The sequence below is a fragment of the Ambystoma mexicanum genome, chromosome 3q (assembly GCF_040938575.1).
Source record: "Ambystoma mexicanum isolate Mex_15411 chromosome 3q, UKY_AmexF1_1, whole genome shotgun sequence".
In the NCBI taxonomy this organism is placed as follows: Eukaryota; Metazoa; Chordata; class Amphibia; order Caudata; family Ambystomatidae; genus Ambystoma; species Ambystoma mexicanum.
In genome coordinates, this window is record NC_090926.1 from 599,655,690 (window position 1) to 599,681,312 (window position 25,623).

The 25,623-nt window shown below is 45.2% G+C and overlaps 1 protein-coding gene across 2 annotated transcripts in view; it reads right to left on the reverse strand.

Moving 5' to 3' along the window:
* The window catches only part of ABCC3 (ATP binding cassette subfamily C member 3), an 804,906-nt gene that overhangs the window by 453,391 nt on the left and 325,892 nt on the right, over positions 1-25,623 (reverse strand). For both annotated transcript variants that reach the window (XM_069654461.1, XM_069654462.1), the window contains exons 5-6: positions 10,719-10,844; positions 952-1,013 (exon numbers count right to left, since the gene is read on the reverse strand). In XM_069654461.1, the coding sequence (XP_069510562.1) occupies positions 952-1,013; positions 10,719-10,844 (188 nt within the window). The remainder of the gene's footprint in view (positions 1-951; positions 1,014-10,718; positions 10,845-25,623) is intronic.

Genomic DNA, 25,623 nt, shown 5'->3' on the forward strand with positions numbered 1-25,623 from the left:
GTATGTTCTTTTGCATTAGAGCTGAAGTGGACATGTTTTCTCATAGTATAATTACTGGCAACGAAAACATGAGTATGTTGCTATATGGGAATACTGGCAGATATTGGTGCAGCCAGCATGCAAATGCATGGTCAAAACCAGCATGAACATGTTTTTATAATTGGCATATATTGTGGGTAAAGCATAATGAAAATGCACTAGGTAATGCTCCTGTGCACTGCATATCTATTGGATTTTCTCTACCAAATCAATCTGAAGGCTGGCTTTGTACCCAGAAAAAGTGTGCTGTATAATGCACCATTTACACTCATTATCCCAACAAAAATTCTCAGGGCACACCTATTGGTTGGTTCTTGTTCCCACGCTATGCTTGGTTGCTCTGGAATATTTGTGCGACATATATATTCTCCTGCAATTAAAACATTCTCCAGCCACTATTGCTGCAGATGACGGCTGATACATTTGGAATCACAAACCTGGTGGCAGCAGGTCCCAGGTGGGCCATCTCACCCTCGTATAACATGTTTAAAATGCTATCTTTTTTTGTGTCATCACTCTTTAGTGTCCTCTTCCTGGAGTGCCACATAACTAATGTTCATTTGAAGTTAGATTGATAAAGAGTGCAGTGAATTGTGTAACTCCCTCCCTTCCACTCTCTCACTCACACACTCACTCTCAGACTCAGTCACTCCTCCATTCATTTACTCGCAGACTCACTCATTCAGTCCCACGCTCACTCTCAGACCCAGATACTTACTAAGAACGTTTTAAAGCAGGCAGTCAGTTTGTACCGGTGGAAAAGTATCGACCATTACATTCAAATGAACTAACGTGGAATAATAGCGTGCAGCCAGGCATCATATTGAAAGAACTCCCGGAATAGCCTCTGAGATGGCCGTAGCAACCATTTTGAACAGCGTACCAGTGTAACGAATAGAAGTGCCAACTTACCTTGTAAACCACCAAAATGTTAGTCTGGAAAGGAAACTTGCATTTGCCTCGGGACAAAGGTTCTGCAATGAAAAGAGAGAGCTGATACTCAAAAACAATAATATTGTAGAATGCACACATTTTAGCAGAGGGATTACATGACTTCGGGTTTATTGTTTAAAATGTCATACCACAAAAATAAACCCATTGACAATGTGCTTTGATTTTTGTAAATAAAAAGACTTTTTTTTTTTTTGGCAGGCCTCTTTCTGCAAATCCCACGCCAGTAAATGGCCTCTTCACACAAAGAAAGCATTTTGTAATGAGAACTTTGGTTTTAGTGGTAACCTGAATACGCCTGAACATATAATCCCGACCTGGTGTCTTCCGTGACATTTTCTGGTGCAGACAAAATCATTGTGTTCCTTGCCCTCAGTGGTGAACTGCCTCCAAAAACAGGCCTTGGAAAAATGTACTGCATAGACGTAGTGGCGTTGCTAGGGGGTGGGTTTGGGGGAGCCGGGCCCTCTCCTCTGAAATCCTGGGCCTCTCATTGTGCCGCCCCACCTCAGCTGGGCTGCTGTTTCTCCACTGTCAACGCAACACAACACAGGAACTGAACAACAAGATAATGTATCATTGTGCAGAAATAGATAGTGAACGGAGGCTGTCATAATCCTTCATAAGCACTCAGCTTGACTTCCGGCCGCCCTCTGCAGTTAAGACCAGCCACTCCAATCAGAATATAGCGCACAAAACTGCTAATGATGGTCCATCAGTCAGTGAATGGTTTTGTGCCTGCATACTGATGGGAGGTGAGGTGCAGTGGGGTTGTGGGTAGTTGGTGCGCACAAAAGCCTCTCTGCAGGAGTGCTTGTGACATCACACATTCCCTTTCATAGGCATCCCCCCACTTTTGTCTGTGGCCCCACCTACTTTTGTCTTTGGGCCCCTCTGTGCCCCTCCTAAATTTCATTCCTGGTGACGCCACTAGTCGTGAGCTGAGAACCTCATGTTGTTGCTTACTTTGTTTTGACCTTTCAAACAGATGAGCGACCCCTAACATAATCTTGAACACACTTTGAATTCCAAAGGAAATGTACATGACGTTGAGGTCTCAGAGGGGCATTTATTTACACTCATTGCTAAAAGATATTGGGCCCGATTCATGGAAATGTGCGCAGAAGTCCTGCAAGGGTCGCTTGCCGAGAAGGACACAGCGCGAGCCTCCGCGCAGAATAAAAAATGCACACACAGCTTATTCTTGGAAATCACTGCGCAATGTATACGTATTTGCAAGTCGCAGCCCGAAAGCCCCCAACATGCTCTACCATAGCAAAAACAGCCAGAACAGCTACTTTTGCATACTCCCTTAGGCATGAATAAATGCACCCTTCAAACAGTGCGTGCGGTCCCCCGCAAGCAGGCCTGCATCTCAGGGACCCTACACAGGGTCCCCGGTAACTGACAACATGCGTATGAAAAATCATTACTCAATAAATACTCAAAAAATCTGTGTGCGAACGCCCGTAAACTGTTCCTGCACCCCGCTACCACCCTAAGTTAGATTGGAACCCCGGCTGTGTACAAACACCACTATATCCAACATGCAAACCCATGTCTGTGCTGCAATTCCTATGTGCAAGTGTACTTACGCCTGCCTTCTGGTGGCGTAGAGATTGAGTGATTTGCGTGGCCATTACTATGCCAAGAGGCTGTGTGGGTGGTTTCATGAATATGTGTCGTTGGGCGCAATTGTGGGTGTGCAAGGGGTCGCCTGTTGGGCATCCCTCAGAACGCCCATTTTTTCTGCATGGTCCATTCCCATATCAGCCCTGGTGTATTGCGCAAGGCGATCGACGAGTCTCAGAGATGTGCCGAGCCTGCGCGAACTCCACGCAAGTCCAGGAAAAGTCCTGCACAGTCCCTCCCATGAATCAGCAAACAGGGATTTGGGCGTAGAATGGCGCCCAAATTCTCGATTTTACACGAAAATATTTCCATGAATTGGCCCCATATTTTTGAAATCAATGGAACACATATTTTGCAATAGTACAGTATTTTTACATTTTTGTACCAGATTTATAGACAATGGTCTTCATTACTAACATGCCGGTCGAGAAATAAGGTGCCGGTAACACTGGTTACCAGCACCCTTTCCTGACAGGCATACTCTGAGTCTGCGGTAGGGGCACTGAACAACCAGCAGGTCTGATCTGCCAGTACTTCAAGCCCTTACCAGCAGAAAATTCACTAAAGCACCACTAGTAATGGTGCCAGCGCTTTAATGTTCCAATTCCTATGGGACTCCATGGGAATGGCAACGTACTGTACCGTTCCTCCACTGCCCATAATATCCCAGTATTACCGGGATATCAGTCGATGGAAACGGTAAGACAAGTCTCCCGATAACACGCCGGTTGCACCGACAGGTTACCAGCAAACTCGTAATGAGGGCCAATGATTGGCAAAGCAAAGTTGTTGTTTTCTGTACGGTGGGTTTCTTTATTGTGTTGTCTGGTAATTCCCATGTACTCCACCAAATTACAGACCTCACCATTAAAATCCCTGGTGCTTGTATCACAATGCATTTATTGCCTTCAAATGGCATATATTCTGGCCACATGCCAGGTATTGAACTTTAATACCATATACAAATATTCCCATCACACGCTCAGTCGCTTAAATCATGGCACGCACCAAGTACTTGTATAAAAACGAGGTATTTTCATCAAATGCCCTGACACTGCAGAAAGTCACACCATAGGACAGTTATAGTCATCAAAAGCCACACAATCAAAACCTATTCAGGATCCTACCATGAAATGCCAGGCACTCATAGCATATGCCATGCCTTGCCATAAAATGCTCAGATTCTCCAATTATATACGAGACACCGCCATGAAAAAGCAGGTGTTCCCAAATGCCCAGATCAATACGTCACATGTAAGAAAGTGCCATCAAATTGTAGGTTCTCAGATCACATGCCAAGCTTTTTGCAGAGGGTGCCATCACATGGCCAACCACCTGTATCAATGGCCAGGTACTTCTTCAAATGCCAGGTAATAATACCATTAGCCACGCATGTACGTCAAATGCCAGGATCTTGCAGCATATCCAAGACACTGAAATGCATTTCATCCATTGTCAGTACATAGAAGCCACTGACTTCATACATTTGATATTATGGTGCATGGAGATAGCAGCATTGTATTGTACTCTGCGTTCCTCATCGCAGAGGCGGCGAGACCAGTGACCCGAATGGGCAAGGGTGTACGCATCGGCAATGGATTAGCAGCACGTTTATTTTTTTAAGTGTTATTGTTCCTGTACTTTTATTTTAATAAATGTGTAGGACAGTGCCATGTACGAGGAGATGACCTGGTTATAAAGCATTGGTGTTATATATTTTAGTACAATAGTATTTTTGTGTTGAGCGAAGTTATGGGTTGTGAGATTGATGTTCATGAACGGCTGTGAGTTGGATAGGATTTTTGGTTAAAGCGCTTTTGGGGTATATAATAAAAGGTGGGAGGGTGATTGGATTAAGGGAAATGGGAATAAGGTGATCAATGCTTGTGGAACAGTGTTAATACAATTGGTAAGTGCAATATATTATTGTATATGATGAATTCCCCCGCTGACACACATGTGGAAATAACTCTGCCAGTATCGGGAGAAAATTGTACAACAAATAAGCTGTGCACGTCATGACCCAATTAGATCAAGCATCTGCAGGCAGTAAAATGTATCAGAGAGTGTGGGACGAGCTGCACAAGGGCCAGGAAACTGTCTGGGAAGGAGGGGCCCAGCATGGGAATGATGAGATGGGAGTGAGTTTGATAAATTCTTTGGCCAAGGTGACATTTCAGTCTCTCCTTTCCAACCAGAGTTAATTGGACTGTTGCGGATAAGTGTAACATCCAAGGCCACATCAGTAACAGGCACCAGTATTTTAATGCTTTCCGAATATTGTGATGCCAACCAATTAGAGCACAGTCTGATGATGTCTGGGATATGACATCTCGCATAGTGGGAAGGACTCTGAGCAGACTCAAGACAATGATTGACCAATCGAATGGAGAAATGTATATAACATATACGTGACTTCATTTTAACAGCCAATGGCAACATGTACATTTTGATTTCTTATGAATATGATGATGTAATGTGTTTAGTTATAACCCCTGTGTTACCTGTGGGGTACCAGGAAGTAGCTCAGAACATCTGTGGATATTGGCTGCGGCCTAATGTATCAATAAAGCTGGTTTCTTCGTGCATCATGGTTTGCTCCCATATTTTAGTTGATGTGGATTATTGGGAGCATGTTTAAACCCTCTTTAAATCTAATACCAGAGCTTGCATTGGCCACTCCATGTCTGCCGTTTTCATCATCTGAGAATGTTGCTCACTTCCACTTCAGCTCCTTCTTCATTCCTTCAAAAGGCCTTAACTTTCGTGCGACTACTGTTTGACAACTCAACCACCTTCCATTGCGCACACTTCTACATCAGATCCTCCATGTACCCATCCTTTCTGACACTCTCTCTAAGAGTCTTGCTCTCTTGAGCTTACACTAGACACCTATTATTGTTTCCTTTCCAGTGGCTATAGCAAATGTTGAGTTCTGTGATTATATAGAAGGGCACATCAGTCTATTTCTTTCTTGAGAAGTCTTCCTAAATCCCTAAAAAAAACAACTCCAGACTTCAGCCTTCCCAGGTAGATTTTTCCCTACAGACCTGTAGCTCTCTATATTCTGACTACTAGGAACATAGGTCTCGATTCAGTGATTTACTGTTGCCACCTTAGTTTTTACTGAATTTAAAACTGCTATGTGGAACACCTTGAACCGGACTTATGTTGTCACTCTGCCTGCTGACACTTGATGCCCATTACTTAGAATCTGAGCACAAAACTACAGTTCCCATCATTCAAAGTACAATGCAGAGTCCTGTTAACAGTATAGAAGTCCTGGTGGTACTGTTTTATTAAATTGCATAGCAAACCTGCTTGACATTGATGGTAGTCAATGTAAACATTGTTTTTGCAATGCATGTTTAGGTGGGAAAGAGGGGAACATACCACACATCTTTATACTCAACACACAAAAAGCAGACCTTTCAGTTATGGTTTCCAATCCGCTGTATGTCAAGGAAAAGGTTTCATGGTCGTATAGCTCTTATCCTTCTTGTAATTGTAAAGAGCACTAGCCCAATACAAGTGATTTAGAGTGCTAAAAACATTCTCAAAAGAGTAAAAAAGTATAGAAACAAATGGGGTATATCCCAAAGGATTTTAAAAACCACACGATAAGCCCATCAATCCACCCACCTTTGCCTTAAACGGTGGTCAGTCAAAAGGCCGAAAACAAAATCGCGAATGACAAAAAGCACGAAACAAAAATCTCGAAAAAAAAATATCGATTTTTTTATTTATTTATTTATATGTGTTTTTGGGGTCAGATAAGTAATAAAAAGGGGTAAAATAAAAAAAAATGAAAAAAGGGGGGTTGGGGGAACCCCCCCATTTTGAAAAAAAACGCATTGAAAAAAAAATTCGATATTTTTTTTTTCGAGATTTTAAATTTGTGCTTTTTTTTTCGAGATTTTAGTTTCGAGATTTTGACTATAAACCGCCTTAAACATCTCTGGCCCCATAAAAATGCATTAATTGCTCCCCACTTTAAATACTGGGGCATCATAAACACAGCACCTAAGTAAACAGAAACTAAAAAACAACACAATGTGTTTATGTCTTGCACGGAAACATTGTTCCAAGAAGCAAAGGCATTGCGAGAAAACAATAAGTGGCTCCCTCACTGGGTCCTTGTACGGGGAGTACTGCCATCCCCCACAGAGTGCTATTACATGTCCCATTTCGCCTTTAGGGTTTTGTAAGCCCATGGATGGCACTGGGGTCAGTGTAAACCATTCTTGGGTTGCTGGTGGGTTCTAGAAGGCGGGTCGGAGACCACGGGTGAAGGGGTCAGCCTGCGGGTTAGGGGCTGGTTCACCCGTCCCCCTGAAAGTGACCCACAGAATTTCGTGAGTCAAAAAACGTTTTGATTAGTGAGTGATCCATGCAATTCTGTAGGTTATTTTAGGTAGAGTTCTGAAACACCTGTGTATGGGCGCGATATAAATAAAATATCATATCAGTTTGATCACCCCTAGTGGACAGTGATGTCAATTTAGTGGCCAGACCTCCCAGCGCCTCCATGTACAGATTAAAAAGGTGGAAGAGGTTGATTAGGTCAAAAAACTGAACCCTGAGATTTCTGAAATGTATTGGTAGAGTTTCTGATTAAAAAACCCCAATTTAGATCATGTTCAAGAAAGGCAGCAAACTAATCAAGAACCACTCCATTGCTGCCCATCAAAGATTGCCCTATGTTTGATGACACCCCAACATCATATGTATTGCATGCACCTTATTATTATTATTATTTGTATTTATTGAGGGCAGACTTAGCTTTGAGAAGCAACAGAGCACTTAACCGAGGTATACACCAATACAGAAACATAACAGAGCGCTTTAAAAAGGTACACGACATTACAGCTGCATAATGGAGTGCTTTTCACTGTCAACAACAGAACAGATATAGATCTGGGGGTAGGATACAGAGGGGCACAGAGAGGAGTAGAGCTGTACCAGGTGGCGGGGAGGAGAAGGGTGAGCAGCGCCTAGCGAGTTAGGTGGCGCTTGGGGCGACGTGATGGCCTAGGTGTTGATGAGAGACTCCTTGAAGAGGTGGGTCTTGAGCTCTTTTCTGAATTTTAGGAGCATGGGAGCAAGTCTGATACGGATGGGGAGGAGGTTGCATAGTCTTGGGACGTAGGCAGAGAAGGTTGGTTTTCTGGTCCTTTCCTTTTTGCACTAGCGGATGTTGAGTTTCTCTGCGAGGCAGCTGGGTGACTTGAGGGTGACTGCATTATAGATGATGCAGCAAGACATGAAGGTGATTTGTGCGTGCAGTGGGAGCCAGTGTAGGTCAATGGGGGCCGGGGTTATGAGGTTGTATCTGCGCGGACCCTTGATGATTTGTACGGCCGCTTGTAGGACACTTCTCAGGGGCACAAGGGAGGATGATGGGAGGCCTTCGAGGAGGACATTGCCGCCATCCTGTATAGACCAGTGCTTGAATGGTGGATCTAAAGCTATACGGAAGGAGGAAGGGCTTGACTTTTCACAGGAGGGAGAGTTGGTACCAAGCTGTCTGAGTTTTCTTAGCTATGTGTGTCTTGAAAGAAAAGTGTTTGTCGATGTGGAAACCAAGGGACTTGGCGCAGGAGGTGAGCTTGGGTGTGAAGCCCTGAGAGTTTATGGTTGATAGCCAGGTCTGTATGTCTGGGTGTTCGGTGTTGTTGGTGAGGAGTATGAATTCGGTACTGGAGGGTTTGAGCTTCAAGTATGCACTGGACAACCAAGACTGGATCCGCGAGAGGCAGGTTTTGAACCTCTGGATGTCCTTGATGGAGTCGACCATGAGGTATAGCTGTGTGTCGTCAGCATATTGGTGGATGTGGATGTTGTGTGTGGCTACAAGGGCTCACAGACACTGGGACAACATTAACCAGCAGGCGCCACCGTAATCCAACACTGGGAGAATCATCAAGGAAGCACGCCAGCTCCAAACAATACATGAAAACTTAACAGAAGGTGAAGGCCAGCCACATGCTTAATAGGCCACTTTATGTTAAGGAGATGTATATATATATTTATTTATTTGTTTGTTTATTTATAGTGCGCCGGAACCCGCAGGCATCAGGGCACAAAAGGGTGTATAGGGTACACTGATAGCATTAACGGCCTCCTAGTGCTAAACCTGGGGAAGGATGAGCCCACATATTTCTAAATTAGACAACCATCGCCCTCTCCATAGGTTCCCCCTAAAATAATCTGAAGGCTAATCATACAACATTTGCTGAGCAAGTCTGCATCCAGCGTAGGATTCTTAATACTGTTCCATGGAAGCCCGCTGTGTCACGTGAAGGCATGCACGATAGCAGTCCAGGGGCGTGCTTTATCGAGCAGAGTCTGGAGGGGTTCCTTGGCACATGCGGCTGCTTTCGAGAAGCTTTGCTGCTTTATTCTTTGCAAATCAGAGCAGATTGCCTCAGCTCTGGGTCACGATGCCTGTTCTAGCCCCACTTTATCTCGCATCTGCGTGATAGCGTGATAGTGTCTCCACAGCAGGATGCGTGCATGCACAGCTGCATGGGTTCTTCATTTTATCCGGCTGTATCAAGAGAAATGTTCCCGTTATCGTGGCAAAGGGAGCAGGCCGTTTCTTGGCCTTTTCTAATAGCCTTGAATAATCCAGGGCTTCAGTCGACTTAATGCAGCCTTTGTAGTTTACTCTGGCAGCGTTTAACCTGAATCTGTTTTCATTGCAACATGGCGAATGCCTGTCCTGTCCTGAGAATGTATAAAGCTATCTAGAAGATAACTCAGCGTGTAACATGTTATAGCGCTCAACATAGCAGCATGAGGCCTCGTGACACTATGTGAGGAGCATTGGCGAAGCTTCAAGCAGAGAGGCGTGCTCACAGAAAGCACTGATGCTCATTGTTGCAGATGTAGGGCGGCAGGGCCTTTCTCCCCCAGCTTCCAAAGGGAAGGCTCTCGCCCCCGCTCTCTCTTTGGGTCAGCAATGCCACCTTGCTTCAGCTAATGGTTGGCTTTGCTGCCTGCTTGAATAATTCATCAGAGAGAAAAGATGGCCTCCGCCCTACGGATTATGCCTTGAAGTGCAGGTATGGCGTGTTTCATTACTTGGGAAACATGTTTGGATTGTGTGGTGCTCTTCATAGGCGCCAGACTTCCATACATATTTACTAATTGAATATGGTCCACATGCAGTTAATTGCAATAACTTAATGGAGACAAACATATTGCTGATTTGGCTGTGGGCAGTTTGAACTTAAAAGCAAGCCTTTCCTACCATATAAATCCCAGACTGACGTTAATGATAATCAGACCAATGGCAGGTTTTCATCTAGCGCCTCATTCCATTTTACAGCTACTTTGTACCGCTATAGTGGATGTTCTTTTTTCACATTTTAATGGTGCTTAGTTCATCGATTTCAGAAAGATGAAGGTCTGAGGACTGAGGATTAAGCTGGAACTCAGATTCTCGGGTTGTACACTTATATCTGTGACGAAGACCGAACTCGCTGAGCTATATTTGTGGCATGCGTGAGCGCAGGAAGTGTGACTAGATTTGCAAGCCTTCTATCGGTGGCTATACATTCTTTGCAATAATAGACACCTGTGCTTGATTCCAGCTTCGCTTTACCTACTGCTATTGTCTGATCCCTGTCCAGTCACAGGCATGATAGCGTGACATGAATATGTGGGTAATTCTTCACCGTAAAGATTTGTGCATGTAGGACAATAGCTGTACCTGAATATTTGATACATTTGGATTACAGCAAGGGAGCGCAGAAGTAGTCTTCTCACTGATTATATGCCGATTAAATAAATAATGAATCATCCAGACTAATTACTAAACTGGCTTGCAGCCCAATAAAATATACAAATTCTGTAAATCCGTTTGGAAAGTCAAAATTTTATATGTTTTCTACTATTATGTAATACGTATACTATCGGAAAATATAACCATTAGCATATTCAACTTGAGTGTTTCAAAACCATGCTGCAATATTCTTGTTTTTTATCATTCTAAACTCCATCACTACCCTTGGCCGAGCATGTTTACTTTTCCATTCAAGATAAAGAAACAACGAAAAGCCATCAGATAATGTGTGTACAGCAGTACTTACAGTTTCCGCACTAACAGGGGAGAAAAATGGAGGGCGCTCCTTGAAGCAGGCAAGGATCAACTCAGCAACAAGAAACGTGAAATAAATGTAGAAAGTTGTAAATCGAAACATATCCTTAACATGGGCCTGGTGAAACAAAATGTGTCATGGACAATGATTAGCGTTCTGAATCTGACTATTCAATTGTAAAATTTATATACATGCATACAAACATGTTAGAAAGAACTTCATTGTTTTTTCATGACTTCAACAGAGTAAAAACATGTTAAGTGCACATAAAAGTATTGAAAATTGCAGAAAGAACTTTTGAGTCACAATTTTGCACATTCAGCCAAAAATAGTAAGCTTTGATGTTATGGTTGAATGCTAGAACTGCAGGATTTCCTGTGCTTGCGCGTCCAACCTATCATGAATTAAGAGCACAATGTCAAGGGGAGTCGCACTGGAACTGTGTCCTACCAGAGAGTACATACAGGTGTGAACCCCCATCAGTGCTCTGGATGTGGGGAAAGCTTCAGTGAGATGGACATCTTATTCAACACCAGAGAGTACATACAGGTGGGAAACCCCATCAGTGCACCAGATGTGGGAAAAGCTTCAGTGAGATGGACATCTTATTCAACAACCGAGAGCACATACAGATGAAAAACCCAATCGGTGCCCTGGATGTGGAAAAAGCTTCAATGATATGTACATCTTATTCAACAGCAGAGAATACATACAGGTGGGAAACCCCATCAGTGCACTGGATGTGGGAAAAGCTTCAGTGAGATGGCCATCTTATTCAACACCAGAGAATACATACAGGTGGGAAACCCCATCAGTGCACCAGATGTGGGAAAAGCTTCAGTGAGATGGACATCTTATTCAACACCCGAGAGTACATACAGGTGAGAAACCCCATCAGTGCACTGGATGTGGGAAAAGCTTCAGTGAGATGGCCATCTTATTCAACACCAGAGAATACATACAGGTGGGAAACGCCATCAGTGCACCAGGTGTGGGAAAAGCTTCAGTGAGATGGACATCTTATTCAACACCCGAGAGCACATACAGATGAAAAACCCCATCGGTGCACTGGATGTGGGAAAAGCTTCAATGAGATGGACATCATATTCAACACCCGAGAGTACATACAGGTGAGAAACCCCATCAGTGCACTGGATGTGGGAAAAGCTTCAGTGAGATGGACATCTTATTCAACACCCGAGAGCACATACAGGTGAAAAACCCCATTGGTGCACTGGATGTGGGAAAAGCTTCAATGAGATGGACATCTTATTCAACACCCGAGAGCACATACAGGTGAGAAACCCCATCAGTGCACTGGATGTGGGAAAAGCTTCAGTGAGATGGACATCTTATTCGACACCAGAGAACACATACAGGTGAGAAGCTAAATTATCACCTGCCACTGCTAGTGCTATTTGCTTGCCAGCAACTTTCCAAGTGTGTGCTGAGATCAGCATCAAATCCCTGAATCAACCTCTTCCAGCATTTGTCTTTCACCGTTTGTCACGCACTCCAGACACATCCCTATCTGGGAATCCTCCACTCTTGGATCAGAGAAGATCTTTCTCTGACTCTTCCCTCTAGGAAGGCTACTTCCTTCAGTCATGCATCTGAGCCTTTCTCATTGCCCCACTTTAATCTCTTTCTTTCATCAACAACCATTCCTGCCATCTTCAAATGGGACAGTTCTTCCACTGGTAAAAAAAAGGTTCTCCTTGCACCCCAGTGCTCTGAATAATTCACATCTCATCACTGGCCTTTCTTTCCCTGGCAACATATTTGAAAATGATCTCTCTTTCGTACTTATTTCTGACCTTTCAAATCACAAACTTTTCCAACCACAGAAATCTGGCTATAATTTGCAAACTTTCAGCACAAGGAATACGTAATCAGTATACTGGATCTGTTGCCTCCTTTCTGCTTGTGCTCCTGGACCATTCAGGGTACATCAACACAGCTGATTATGATGTCCGCCATCCCATCTTGCCAGGACAGGAGGATATGGTTGGAATGGTCCTGAATTGGTTCTCCTCATCCCATTCTGGAAGATCTTGTTTTGTCTTTGTGGGAACCACATGGTCTTGCCTCATCTTCATGCCTTGTGTAGTCCCTCAAGGAATGTTCCAGTCACATCATATTTAATATATGTATACTCTATTTTAGTGAGGAGAGTAAACCCTGTTATCAGTCACGATGTTGTCATTAGCAGATGTCCATTACTAGTGAGAATACCTGGGTGCTAAATAAGAGTATATGGCCCTTACCGTCCACACACACAACCCTTTATTATGGCATTATTTCTATGTGCCACACATTGTGTTGAAACCTGACTTTCTACTATGTACTTAGCAAACCTCTTATCTTGGTCCCACAAACACAATCTATTGGTTTCATCCTTGATTTATTCTTGAATCTGAAGGTGCATGTTTCAAAATTCCCTCACACATGCCATTATCAATTGGCTTTATTGTGGCAGATCAAACCGTTTATTCTCACTGATTTCAGCTCTACTGTCCAAGGAATGTGATCTCGAGACAAGGCGGCCATATTTCAGTGTCAATGGACTTGCCTTCTTGCACACTGACCCCTCTATAATCGATGCTTCCCTCGGGTGCCCATCCAATCGCCAGGGCAAGAATATGTGAGTATATCACTCCCATACACTTTGCTGATCATGGGCTTACTCTGCATGCCTGCAACCATTTACGCTTCCCTGTACCACATTTAAAGTCTTCACCTCAGCCACACAGGAGAAACTGCAGATTACGGGTGGTTCTAGAAACATTTGCAGCAAGAGGGTGCAGAAATTGGCATTCACCAATGCGGAATTTCTGCTCTGTCTAAGTAGGCTTTCTTTGCAGCAGCTCTTGTTGGTGGAACTCACCCCCTCCTTATACTCAACGTCCACATGACATTCTTTTCTGTAGGAAATGATTGAAATGTATAGCCTATAATTTTTATTCTGTGAATGAATCCCTCTCCCTTTTATCTTACAGGTCATTTATATTATGCTTAGTGACAGACTCCTCCAGCTTCTAAGCGCCTGACTCGGTATCAAACTCACATTGCACAGCATTATCTTGTTCCCAAGGTGAGTATGTTGTACCTGACATGGTCTCCTGGCCTTCCTCTGATGGAATAGTCTAGTTTTATTTTTGGTTTATGAATGGTATGTTTTCCCTAGGGCACCCCTTCTGTGGTTTTATTGAATGCTGAAGCCAGATGGTATAATATTTGTATTTGTTTAGTTTAATTTTGTATTTTTTTGAGTGCCACATCATGGTTAGAAACTATTTAAATACATAAAATACAATAATATTCCTTTTGACCCTGAGCTAATGAAGGAGTCATGGTGAGTTCTGTGAGGTGGTGTTCAGGGGCATTCCTGCTGGACCCCCAAGTCACTAACCATAGTTCAGAGGTAACCCTTACAGAGTGACCAGGAGGAAAATACAAACTAAATCAGTTGGTGTTTCCCACTGTAGCGTAGAAATAGAAAAGGGTCGAGAGGAAGGATGGGGAAGCACAACCCCAGTTCCTTTATGACCCCTTTGTGACACAATGCTTCTCACAGGCCACTTAGGGGCCCTTGCTAAACCAATCACAGCTGTAGTTATTTGTGTATTTCTCTACACATGAATACAACACACCAGGAGGAAACGGAGAACATTGGTGGGGAAAAAGAGTCAAGCAAAGTGTTTGATTAAGAGCAGAAAAGTAAGTTGCATTACAGATGTGCGCTTTAAAAATTCAAGTAGATAAATAAATAAAAAACAGATTCCCCACCTCAGGGAAGGGGTACACAACGGGTAATACGAATGTTCTGATAGCATTCATCCAAAGGTGTAGAGGTGGGTCCATCCCATCCAGAAGGATTTATAAATGTACGTTTAATGTTTGTCTGAATTGGAATTTGTCAGGTTCAATCTGTGTTCCAAAGGCAGCTTGATCTATGATCTGGGAGAGCTCAACAGTGATTGACTACCACCCACTCAAACCAACATACACACACAGACACACACAGACACATAATCAAACCAAGCACAAGCAATGCAAGTTACAAAGGATGATCTCTCGCAATTTTACCTTCAAGATTCAAATGCGAAACATAAAGTAATGTAAACAGGTAGGAATTTCCCATCAAGTTAACAATAAGCACCAGAATGCACATGCTTCAAGCATTGCCTCGCCACTGAGTCCATCTGCAAACCATCAGATACACATTACATTTCTTCCCTTGCTCGAACACCACTGCATCAGGTTCTGAACAGCATGAACAGCCAAATGATTGTGAAATGCATGTGGCCTAAATGTTCTCTGACCCCAAATGTTTGCAATCCATTCACAATCCATTCAGCCCTCCTAGCCATACACAACATTCACATCCACCAATACGACAAGGATACGCAGCTGTACCTCAAGATTGACTCCATTAAGGACATCCATAGGCTCAAAACATGCCTCTCACTACTCCAGTCTTGGATGTCCAGTACATACTTGAATCTCAACCCCTCCAAGACCAAATTCTTACTTCTCACCAACAACACTGAACACCTAGACTTACAGACCTGGATATCAACTATGAACCCTGAGAGCTTTGCACCCCAGCTCACCTCCTGCGCCAAGTTCCTCAGATTCCACATCGACAAACACCTCTCCTTCAAACACACACATAGCTAAGAAAACACAGACAGCTTGGCCTCAACTCTGCCTCCTCTGGAAGGTCAACCTCAATCACTGGTCCAATCCCACCTGGATGGGGGCAATGCCCTCCTTGAAGACCTCCCGTTGTCCTCCCTTGTGCCCCTAAGAAGACTCCTGCACACGGCTGCAAACCTCAGGGGTCTACACGGATATGACCACATCAAACCGGCCCTCATCGACATTCACTGGCTCCCACTGCACACATAGGGCCTCATTATGGGTTTGGCGGTAGCCATGCCGCTATTGGCGGCATGGCTGCCTCCAAAACCGGGTCCGGGTTCCCTGAATTGGGAATAACTGGGCCATCCGAGTTCTGAGGGCCCGGTAATTCCTCCCTCAGGGAACCCAATCCCGGACCTTCCCCATTCCCATTCAAGCCCCCATAGGGCTCAATGGGAATGTGAGAGGGAGCTAATAATGGGCCGATTACGACCAGCCTGTTGTTTGCTCCCTGGTCCCCTCGCGGGACCCGGTAAGGACGCCTGGTTTTACCAGGCGTCCTTACCGGGTCCCGCAAGGGGACCTCGTAATCAGGTGGAATGGGAATAACGGGTCGGCACCCATTAGCGGACCCCGTTTACCCATTCCGCCTGACTTGTAATGAGGCCCATAGATTACCTCCACGTCTTGCTGCATCATCTATAAGACAGTCTCCCTCAAGTCACCCAGCTACCTGGTGGAGAAATTCAGCTTCTTCGGTGGACAGCACACCACCAGAAGCCAGGACACATGCAGACTTCAAATGCACTACTTCAAAAAGGAAAGGACCAGAAAACAAGACTTCTCCGACTAAGCCCCAAGACAATGCAGCCCCCTTCCCTTCAGCATCAGACTTGCCCCCACCCTCCTAATATTCAGAAAAGGACTCAAGACCCACCTCTTCAAGGAGTCTCTCCTCCTAGACACCTAGCCCACCACACCACGTGACTCGCTAGGCGCTGTCTGCCACTGTCACCCCCGTTCCCTGTACAGCTGTACCTCTCCTCTGTGCCCCTCTGTAACCTACGCACACTTTATATCTTTCCTGTTGTTACCTCTGAGAAGCGCTCTGTAATGCATCTGTACTGTTGTATGCCGCTGTAAAGCGCTCTGTTGTGTATCTGTATTGTTGTATGCCTCTGTTAAGTGATATGTTGCTTCTTGAAGCTAGGCCCACGTTCAATAAATACCATAAAAATAATAATAATACTCTTCTATTGCTCAGTTCACATATCTCTAAAGTGCCTCTCTCCAGATTAAAAGGCACTGCACAGGTCTCTCCCCAGTTTGGATGCATCTGTTTTATTTTCTGTTGTAATGGGCTTTATCAACAGGAATTTCACCAAGGACATCTTTGAAACCAGATGGCTCACACGCCAGCTACTTTTCTTTCTTGAATAAATGTTTAAAATTGAGTGGTTTAAAAATGGTTTAGATTTGTGCCATGACACGAACGTCCTGTAATTTCCAGTTGTGACCAGAAGGCAGTGTCTTAAGTGGCACTGCTAAATGAGCCGGGGCTCATCAAGGGGGCGTGGCCAAATGGTGGGTTGTCGCCTGCTGGCCTGTTAGGCCATTCCCCCTTGACGAGCCCTGTCTCAATTGGCTACATACAGTCTTTTGTAGAGATCAGACCCTCTCCCAATGGGGGAGAGGGCGCTGACCTCTGCATTCGTTTTCTATAGGCTTGCCTGGCAGGGGACAGTGTCTCGTCTATTCAGCCTCAATGGTGGTGCTGCCCCTTGCCAGCTGGGGTGGGGAAGCGTCACCATTAAGGGTGAAAGGGTAAGGCTACTGGAAGCAGAGGCCTTTTTCCAAATAGATTAAAAATTGTGCTAATGGGCGACAGCTATAGTATTTATAAAACAAGGCCTCTGCTTCCAGCGATCTCACATTTCTCTCTTGCTTGAAGGGATGCCTCACAGGTGTGGCACCACCATTATGGATGAAAAGCATTTTTTTCTGAAGCCTGAAGCTCTCACACACAAGCGAGACCTTCAGGCTTTAGAAAAAAAATCTTGTCATGTAGTGGTGGTGCTGCCAGGGGAGACTAGTGAGCCCCGACAGGGCCCCACCTCAAAATGAGATTTCGCAGCCTGCCAGGGCTCGGCACCAGCTGGCCCCGCCCCACCACGTAAAGCCCTGCCAGAAGGGCTTGGAGTTTGTTGGGCATCTTAGGTTCTTCTTATTCCAGAATGATCACATCTTGGCTTGATCTCCTCTACCCGCCTTCTTAGTGCGTTTCTTTAACCAAATATCTATATGTGCCTGCTGTGCGTTTTGGTAGATTTTTTGCATAGTGTCCACTCAAAAAAAGAACAACTTGTACAACATCCTACCAAAGGTAGTGGGGCATCTGCGAACAAAGAGGGCATGCCTTCCAACTACCAGTGTGCTATATTTTAGGCCATTCTGTCACTATACATGTTGAGTACTTAGGGATAAAGAAGAGTATTAACAGTACTAACACCAACCGTCTGATGATTGTATCGGCATGAGGACATCAATGGTTGCCTTCCTTGAGACCAGCATTCTGTATTATATAATTACAGTTTCCGGTTTTTGCTAAATTCCCAAAATAGCCCCCCAGGATTGCTATTTTCTTCCTTGGGGACTCCGAAAAACACCGGGTATTTTATAGAATAAATTAATTAATCGTGCGGGAGCAGGATTTGAAATGGTGCCGCTCTGCATTGTCTTGCATCCTAGACAAATGTGTTGTCTCTGGGCTATCCTGCCAGCTCCACAGAATCGGATTGTTCCTGTGTTTGGGCGCCTGGGGTTACACATTAATGCAAAATGGGCCAATTTGTTGCATTCTTGAACACCTTTACAGTGGCTGGGCATGTTCTTTCATTGGCCAAGTGACTGCAACTGCCACAACGGAAGCATTTGCGCATTGCCTCTCTGGTCCCTGTGTCAGGAAATCACCTGCATTGACCTTCATCTTCGTCAATGCATTAGAAGAAAGTCGCATCGCGTTGTGCATGGTTCTGGCACTCTATGCAGGCTTTGTCTTTGGCTTGTGCTTGTTTGACTCAGTGACTGTTGCTGGGTTCCCACCACGTTGCCAGAGCTGCTGGGTGGCAGCGGTGCAGCACCCACACGCAGCTCCCTCGCTGCTGTCACATCCGATTTAGTTCGTTGGATTAGGAATGGCTTAGTTAATTTTGGGTTCTGTCCATGGATGTGCAGGGAGTTGTCACTGAAATGGGAAGAAGGGACACCATCCCAGGCGTCATGCTAGAAATGCAAGACCTAATGATGTATTAAGCCTGGAAGACTAGTGGTGAGGGATACCCTTGAACCAGGCATGCAGGGGTGATGGATGCCCTCCTCACCCTTGTCATCGCCTGATAAATTCCAAGTTGATTGCTCAGAATAACTCGGCTAGGGGACGGTACTGGAATTACGGGTTCACAGGGATCCAATGTTAATTACAAGTGCCAAGTGACAATTAAGTAATTGAGAGGGATGGTGGGGGAGTCACACTGCCAGCGGCATCCTTTTAAAAATTTAAATGAACTGTACAACCCCGAAAATAGACTCTTATTCACCTGTCACTGTTTGGGTCAATGGCCAATGTAAGTTCAAAATCAAATAAAGGTAAATTCTGTAGATCTACTCTAGTCATTTCATTCTATATGCAACTGCACCATGGCAACACCAGCAGCCATTTTCCTGCCTTCCATCTCCCAATGAACAATGTGTGTGTGCATTGAAGGCGATGGGATACCACGTTACTGCAAGTCTTATTTGTCGGGCAGGTGCACGTCAGCCATACAAGGGGACAATATTCCGGACTACACAGAAACCCGTTGATCTAATTACAGTGTGCTTATTAATGAAGGTGATTTCCCCCGATGACTGGGAAGCTATGCCTACAGTACACGTTGGGATTCTTGGTACCCACGAAAAGCACACAAGATGGAGGTCGGTGGTATTCTTGCTCCCCCGCGCTCCTCGTGCAGGCCGATCTTAATGTGAGAGGGTGTATTTCCCAGGAAGGAGGATGTTGGCAGATACTAATTCAAATAACAAGCTTGTCACTGTCAAGACAGAAAGGTCAGCCCGAGCCAACAATAAGGCTCACCCTTTATCCTGCAGTGGGAAAAAGACCCTCTGGTCTTTTCAAGTGCACACACAAAATGTGGTTCTTATGAGTTAATGCAGGAGTTGTGGGGCCTCATTACAAATCAGGCAGTCCGGAAATAACGGTGGCGGTAATCCCGCCGCCACCATTGTTTCCGGACCGCCTGATCCCGACTCCTGCAGGCGCGAGGTGATGTTCCTGCCTGGTCCGAGCTGGCGGGTTTAACACCGCCTGCAGGCGTACGAGGAAACACCTGCAGCATTACGAGATGCTGCCGGTGTTTCCATGATCCCCATTCCCATTGAGTCCCATAGGACTCAATGGGAATGGGGATTAACACCATTCCGCCTCCGTGATTCCCGGGAAACCGGGGTTGTAATGCCCCGGTAATTCCGGGAATCACGGAGGCGGAATGGTAATACGAGTCCAGCGGTAACCAGGCGGTTTTACCGCCTCGGTTACCGCCGGACTCGTAATGAGGCCCGTGGTGTTGAAAACTACTAAAATATGTTGGGCCTCATTACGGCTTTGGCGGTAGCCATGCCGCTATTGGCGGCATGGCTGCCACCAAAACCGGGTCCGGGTTCCCTGAATGGAGAATTACCAGGCCATTCCGAGTTTGGAGGGCCTGGTAATTCCTCCCTCAGGGAACCCGGGGCCAGACCTTCCCCATTCCCATTCGAGCCCCAATAGGGCTCAATGGGAATGGGTGCAGGAAGCTAACAACGGGCCGATTACGACCAGGCGTTTACCGGGTCCCGCAAGGGGACCTCATAATCAGGTGGAATGGGTTTAACGTGTCTGCATCCATTTGCAGCACCCGTTAACCCATTCCGCCAGGGTCGTAATGAGGCCCTTAGTCTTTTCTATTTGTTCACAAATGTACATAGTTTTTAGCAGCCTTCACCCAACTCTGGTGTATTGTGTTTTTTTATTTCGGAGAGTGTGACATGGGTTAGTGGGGATACTTGTCAGACAGAGGAGAGTCGGGAGGGGGAGTGAGCAGGGTTGGAGGCCGAGGTAGGTGACTACAAGAGAGAGATACTGACACCAGAAGAAGTCCCCAGGAGCATGAGATCGGCCAGCCAGCACACTCCAGCAAGCAATCCGGGACAGTCTATTGCTTAATGCACCACTGCTCCCTGGGAAGTCATGGACCTTCTGCGTGTCTCTGCTTCCCAACAGTTGGGTGATTACCACAGATCCTGCACAGGGAAGAGGAGGCCTGGCATTTGGAGGAGTACCTTAAAATTAATTTAAAAACAAAACCAAGACCGGTTGTTTCCAGCGCCACATTCACCCTGCTTCCAACCGAGCTAGCTGATAGTTAACAATTTTGCCGTGTTTGTTGAGTTGCATTGAGTTTATTCAGTGAGCATATAGTGTATTGCTGATAGTGTGCCTGGGGAATTTCGAGTTTGAGTAGCTGGGTTTTCTCCACATATTCTGATCCCATAGAACTTCCACTGACTGATACATGCTTCCGTTCATGACTTGACAGTCTACAACCAGTGACATACCTTCTGCTGCCCTACCCTACAATATGACACACACAGTTTTTGGGCCCTGAGCATCATTGTTCTCCACGTACACTTGGCTGGAAGTCTTTTTATGATGTTATTTTCTATGCATTGTTCAGCACCCCGATACATCGTTGTGACCGCAGTGACAAATCAAGCGTATTCATCTCTTCTCCCCAAAGGGGAGCCCCCCCCTTTGAGACTAGGGGGGTGAGCCTGCTCTGTGATACCCTGCCTAGGGGTATGGGCAAGTGGGACCTCACTGGGAGTGACTCCCACTAAGGGGACAATGATTCCCGTTCCTATGAGCAACTCCTTAGAGGGGACTACATGCTGGGAAGAAGAGTATAACATCTATATATTTGGCTGGAGCCAATGCTGAAGTGAATCTCTCAGATAAAAGAAAGAGTAAGAATGTCTGCGTCCTGGATTATTTTTACACACATGCTCTTTGCTGATTTTGATTGCTATATAAAATCATGCCCTGCTTGAGGACCAGTTGGGTCTGAAATGCATTGTCGACTGGCATTGGTCACTGTTTGTTGATTTAATGCATGCAATGAAACAATAAAAGACTATTTGGGGTTTACACTTATTTATTTATTTATTTACTTATTTATTTATTTATTTAGATTTATAATGCACCCAGCGGCCCAAAGGCATTGTGGCGCTGTTACAGGATATTCACTTAATACATAGTAAAGCAAGTTATAGCAGTTAATTACAGGTTATATCCAGGTTAGACATGACAGTGCTGATGGAGTTCCAAGGTTACAGCAGAGCACAGCAGAACAGTATTAGGGGCAGTACATTTGGCAAATACTTTAATTAAATAGCTTTGTTTTTAGCACCTTTCTGAATATTGTCAGGGATTGTTCCTTTCTTAGGCTGAGTGGGAGAGCATTCCAGGCTTTTGGGGCTAAGACTTAAAAGCTGGTGCTGCACGCTTTAGCACTGTTGAAAGCTGGGATTGAGGGTAAGTGAGCGTATTGGTCATGTTTTGGTTTGAGGGCCGGGGCCTGGTGAATTCTTTCTGCTAGGTATGCAGGGGCTGTCTGTGCGAGGCATTTGTGTGTGATTGTGAGGGCTTTGAAAGTTATGTGATCTTTGATAGGGAGCCAGTGGGCGTCTTTTCTTGCCTGGGAGATGTACTCTCTCCTAGGGATGCTTAGGGCGACTCTAAGGCCGCTGTTTTGTGCTATTTGTAGTCTGTTAATGTTATTTGCAGATGTGCAAAGTAGGATGTTAGAATAGTTGAGTTTTGCACCAATTGTGGCTCTAGCAATGTCAGGGCAGTTATTTGGTGATTCATTTACTGCATTAATGATTTTTGTTATAAGTGCAGCGGATGATGCGATAGCACTGGCTTGTCTGTCCATTGATAAGGTGAAGTCGAGATATACCCAGAGAGTTTTTACTGCAGTGGAGGCTGTGATGGTTGAGTTCTCAATTCTGAAGGAACTGTATTTATCGTTTAGTTTTTTTAGGGATTCTTTTGGGCCAGTAGGATTTCTGTCTTTTCCCCATTTAAGCAGAGACCATTGGCTGACATCCAAGCCTGGATGTGTGCATATGCCTTCTGGAGGGTGTTGAGGTCTTGTTCATAGTTTCCTGTTAGAGGGAGGAGAATCTGTGTGTCGTTGGCATAGTTAGTAAAAGCTATGCCAAATTCTTCTAAGTCGCTGAACAGGGGAAGGGTGAATAGGTTATAGAGACTGGGGGAGGTACATGATCCTTGTGGTACTCTGCATTCAATGGGGGATGGCGAGGCTGAGGCCTGGTCTGAGAAGACCCTCATGGCTCGGCCTTCCAGGAAGGAGGTGATTTTTTGTGAGAAGTGGACAGTGTCAGTGAGATGTTTGCACAGGATCTTGTGGTCAACCAGGTCAAAGGCTGCCGATAGATCCAAAAGTAATAGGATTGAAGTTTTGCCTTTGTCCATGGCTTCGAGTAGTTGATTCTTAAGGTCTAGTAGGGCTGATTCAGTGCCATGACATGGGCGGAATCCAGATTGTCTTTTACCTAGAAGGTTATGGGTTTCCAGGTATGACTGGATCTGTAGGTAGGAGGCCTTGTCAAGAATCCTCAGCAGGAACGGCACAGTGGTGATTGGATGGTAGTTGTTAGGGGAATCATCATCGGGGGTGGGCTTTTTTAGTAGTGGTCGCACCCATGCTTCCTTAAGGGCAAGTGGGACAGTGCTGTTGGTGAAGGAGACATTGATAAAGGTACTAATAAAAGGGGCCAGGGCTGTCACACAATCTTTGACTAAATTAGCTGGGCATGTATCTCCTTTACATGGTGATGGTTTGGTGCGCTTCATAATCGTGAGGACTTCAGGGATGGTAACTTCTCTGAATGCAAAAGGTGTAGGTTTGTTTGTGCCATATGGGGTGTCTGGGGCTGGTGAGGTAGCCGGGGGCTTTGATGTAAGAGGTGTGGCTTTAGACAGTTTGTCAAATTGGGACTTAATTTTGATCTGAAGTGTTTTGATTTTGTTTAACATGGTGTGCTGGATGTTGTTACACCAAGTTTCGTTTTTCTCGATGGGTTGTGTTGAGTTTGGGGGGATTGTCAGCTCGTTGTAGATGGCGAAAAGCTATTTGGATTGAGAGTTTGCTTTCTCAATTCTGGAGTTGTAGGTAGCAGCTTTGGCTTTAGAGATGGCCAGCTTGTATTGTTTGACAACTGCAAGGTAGGTGTCTCTTGTTGTAGTGGAAGGGTTAGTTTGCCATGAGGTGAGTGTTGCTCTTTTGGTGGTTTGGGCATCTTGGGGTTTCTTGTGTGAACCATGAGTTGGCATGAAGTATATGCTTGGCTTTTTTCATTTCTAGTGTGGCTACAGCGTTTAGTACCTCTTTGAGAATGGTGTTGTAGATTTCAATTAGTTCTGTAGGGTTGTTAGATGTAGGATGGGCGAGCGCTGAGGCTTCGAGAAGAGGGAAGATTCTTTTTTACTTTGAGTAGTTTCTTAGATCTAACTAGTGTGGCTGGCGAAGGTGGGTTGGGGTTCCCTCCTGATTTTGAGGGAATGAAGAAGTGCAGTAGATGGTGGTCGGTCCATGGGTGTGGGGTGTTAGAGCTAATGTCAACCGCACAGTTGTGGTCTGCGACCCAGTCTAATATAAAACATTTGGTGTGGGTCGGGTCGTTGATTAGTTGCGTGAAGCCTAGGTCTTGGATTGCTTTAGTGAGGGCTTTGCCTTTCTTGTCTTTAGGGTCTTTGAAGCCCAGGTTGAGGTCACTTAGGAATATGGCTCTTGTGTTAGTTTTGAGGTTGTCTCCTAGGATATGGATGAGGTGTGATTGGAAGTCGTGAGTTGGGCCTGGAGGGCGGTACACGGTGTGTAGTGTTATGGTGTCATTTGGCGTGGGTGATATTTTTACTGAGAGCATGTCAAAGTTGTCAGCCTCAGGGGTTTTTAGTTGCCTGGTATTTAGGGTCTCCCTGAGGATTAGGGCAACCCCTCCCCCTTTACTAGAGGTTCTGTCTTGGTGAAGGATGATGTAGCCTCGTGGTTAGGTTTGGCAGATGGCTGGGCTAGAGGCTTTGTGTAGCCAAGTCTCGGTGATGGCTAAAATGTCTAAGTTGAGATCAGTAATGAGGTTGTGAATCTCTATGGCATGCACTGGTAGGGAGCGTGCATTGATGAGCGCACATTGGAGTTCTGTTTTCTGGTTGTTCTCTAGTTTGGATTTTGTTGGGATGCTTGCAGGAGTGACAGTTTTGCTAGAGGTTATTGGCAAAGGGCTAGGTGTCGGTGCTGTCAAGTGGAGGTGGGGGTTAGCTTGGTGTGTTTTTGGTTTTGCCGAAAGGAGGGTGGATCGGGAGCCTAGCCTTTGGTTTCTCAGGTGAAGCGGAATGGGGTGAGAGTTGGTTGGGTGCTGTGGAGTAGATAGGGTGTGGTGGTGGATCCGTTCAGTTTAGGAGCTGTGTGGGCAGGTGCTAATAATGGTTAGTGCCGGGAGGAATGGTGTAGGTGGTACGTTATGGGAGTCTGGGAGTGTGTGAAACATGTTTCAGGGAGAGTGCCCCTGAGGGGGTTGAGAAGGCTAGAGTCAGTAACTTTGAGTTGTGTTTTTAGAAGGGCTGGCTGGGCAGCAATCTTTACACAGACAGGCTGCAGATCTTAAGGCAGCAATCTTATCTAAGTGGGCCACAGATATGAGAGGTGGATGGGTGCAACAAAGGTCCATAGCATATGTATTAGACATGGGCAGCATACAAGTGGGCAGCAATCAAACAACATATGTAGCAGTTTTCGGAGGGTGGGCAATAAGCATGTTATAAATGGGAAGCATACGAGTGGGCAGCAATCAACACAACATATGTAGCAGTTTTCGGAGGGTGGCCAATAAGCATGTTACAAATAAGCATCATACATGTTAGAAAAGTGGCAATTAGATGAGAATGCAACAAACATTTCAGGCCAGGGGGCAGCAATTTCTTAATATGGTTGCAATGGGTCAATACATTTCAGTGGTGGGCATCAGCGAATCAGTGGTGTGCAGTGGATTATCAGAAGTGGTATCACAGAGATGATTCTGAACGTTTCTAGGGAGCAGCAGCTTAAGAATCAATGGCAGCGACTAACAG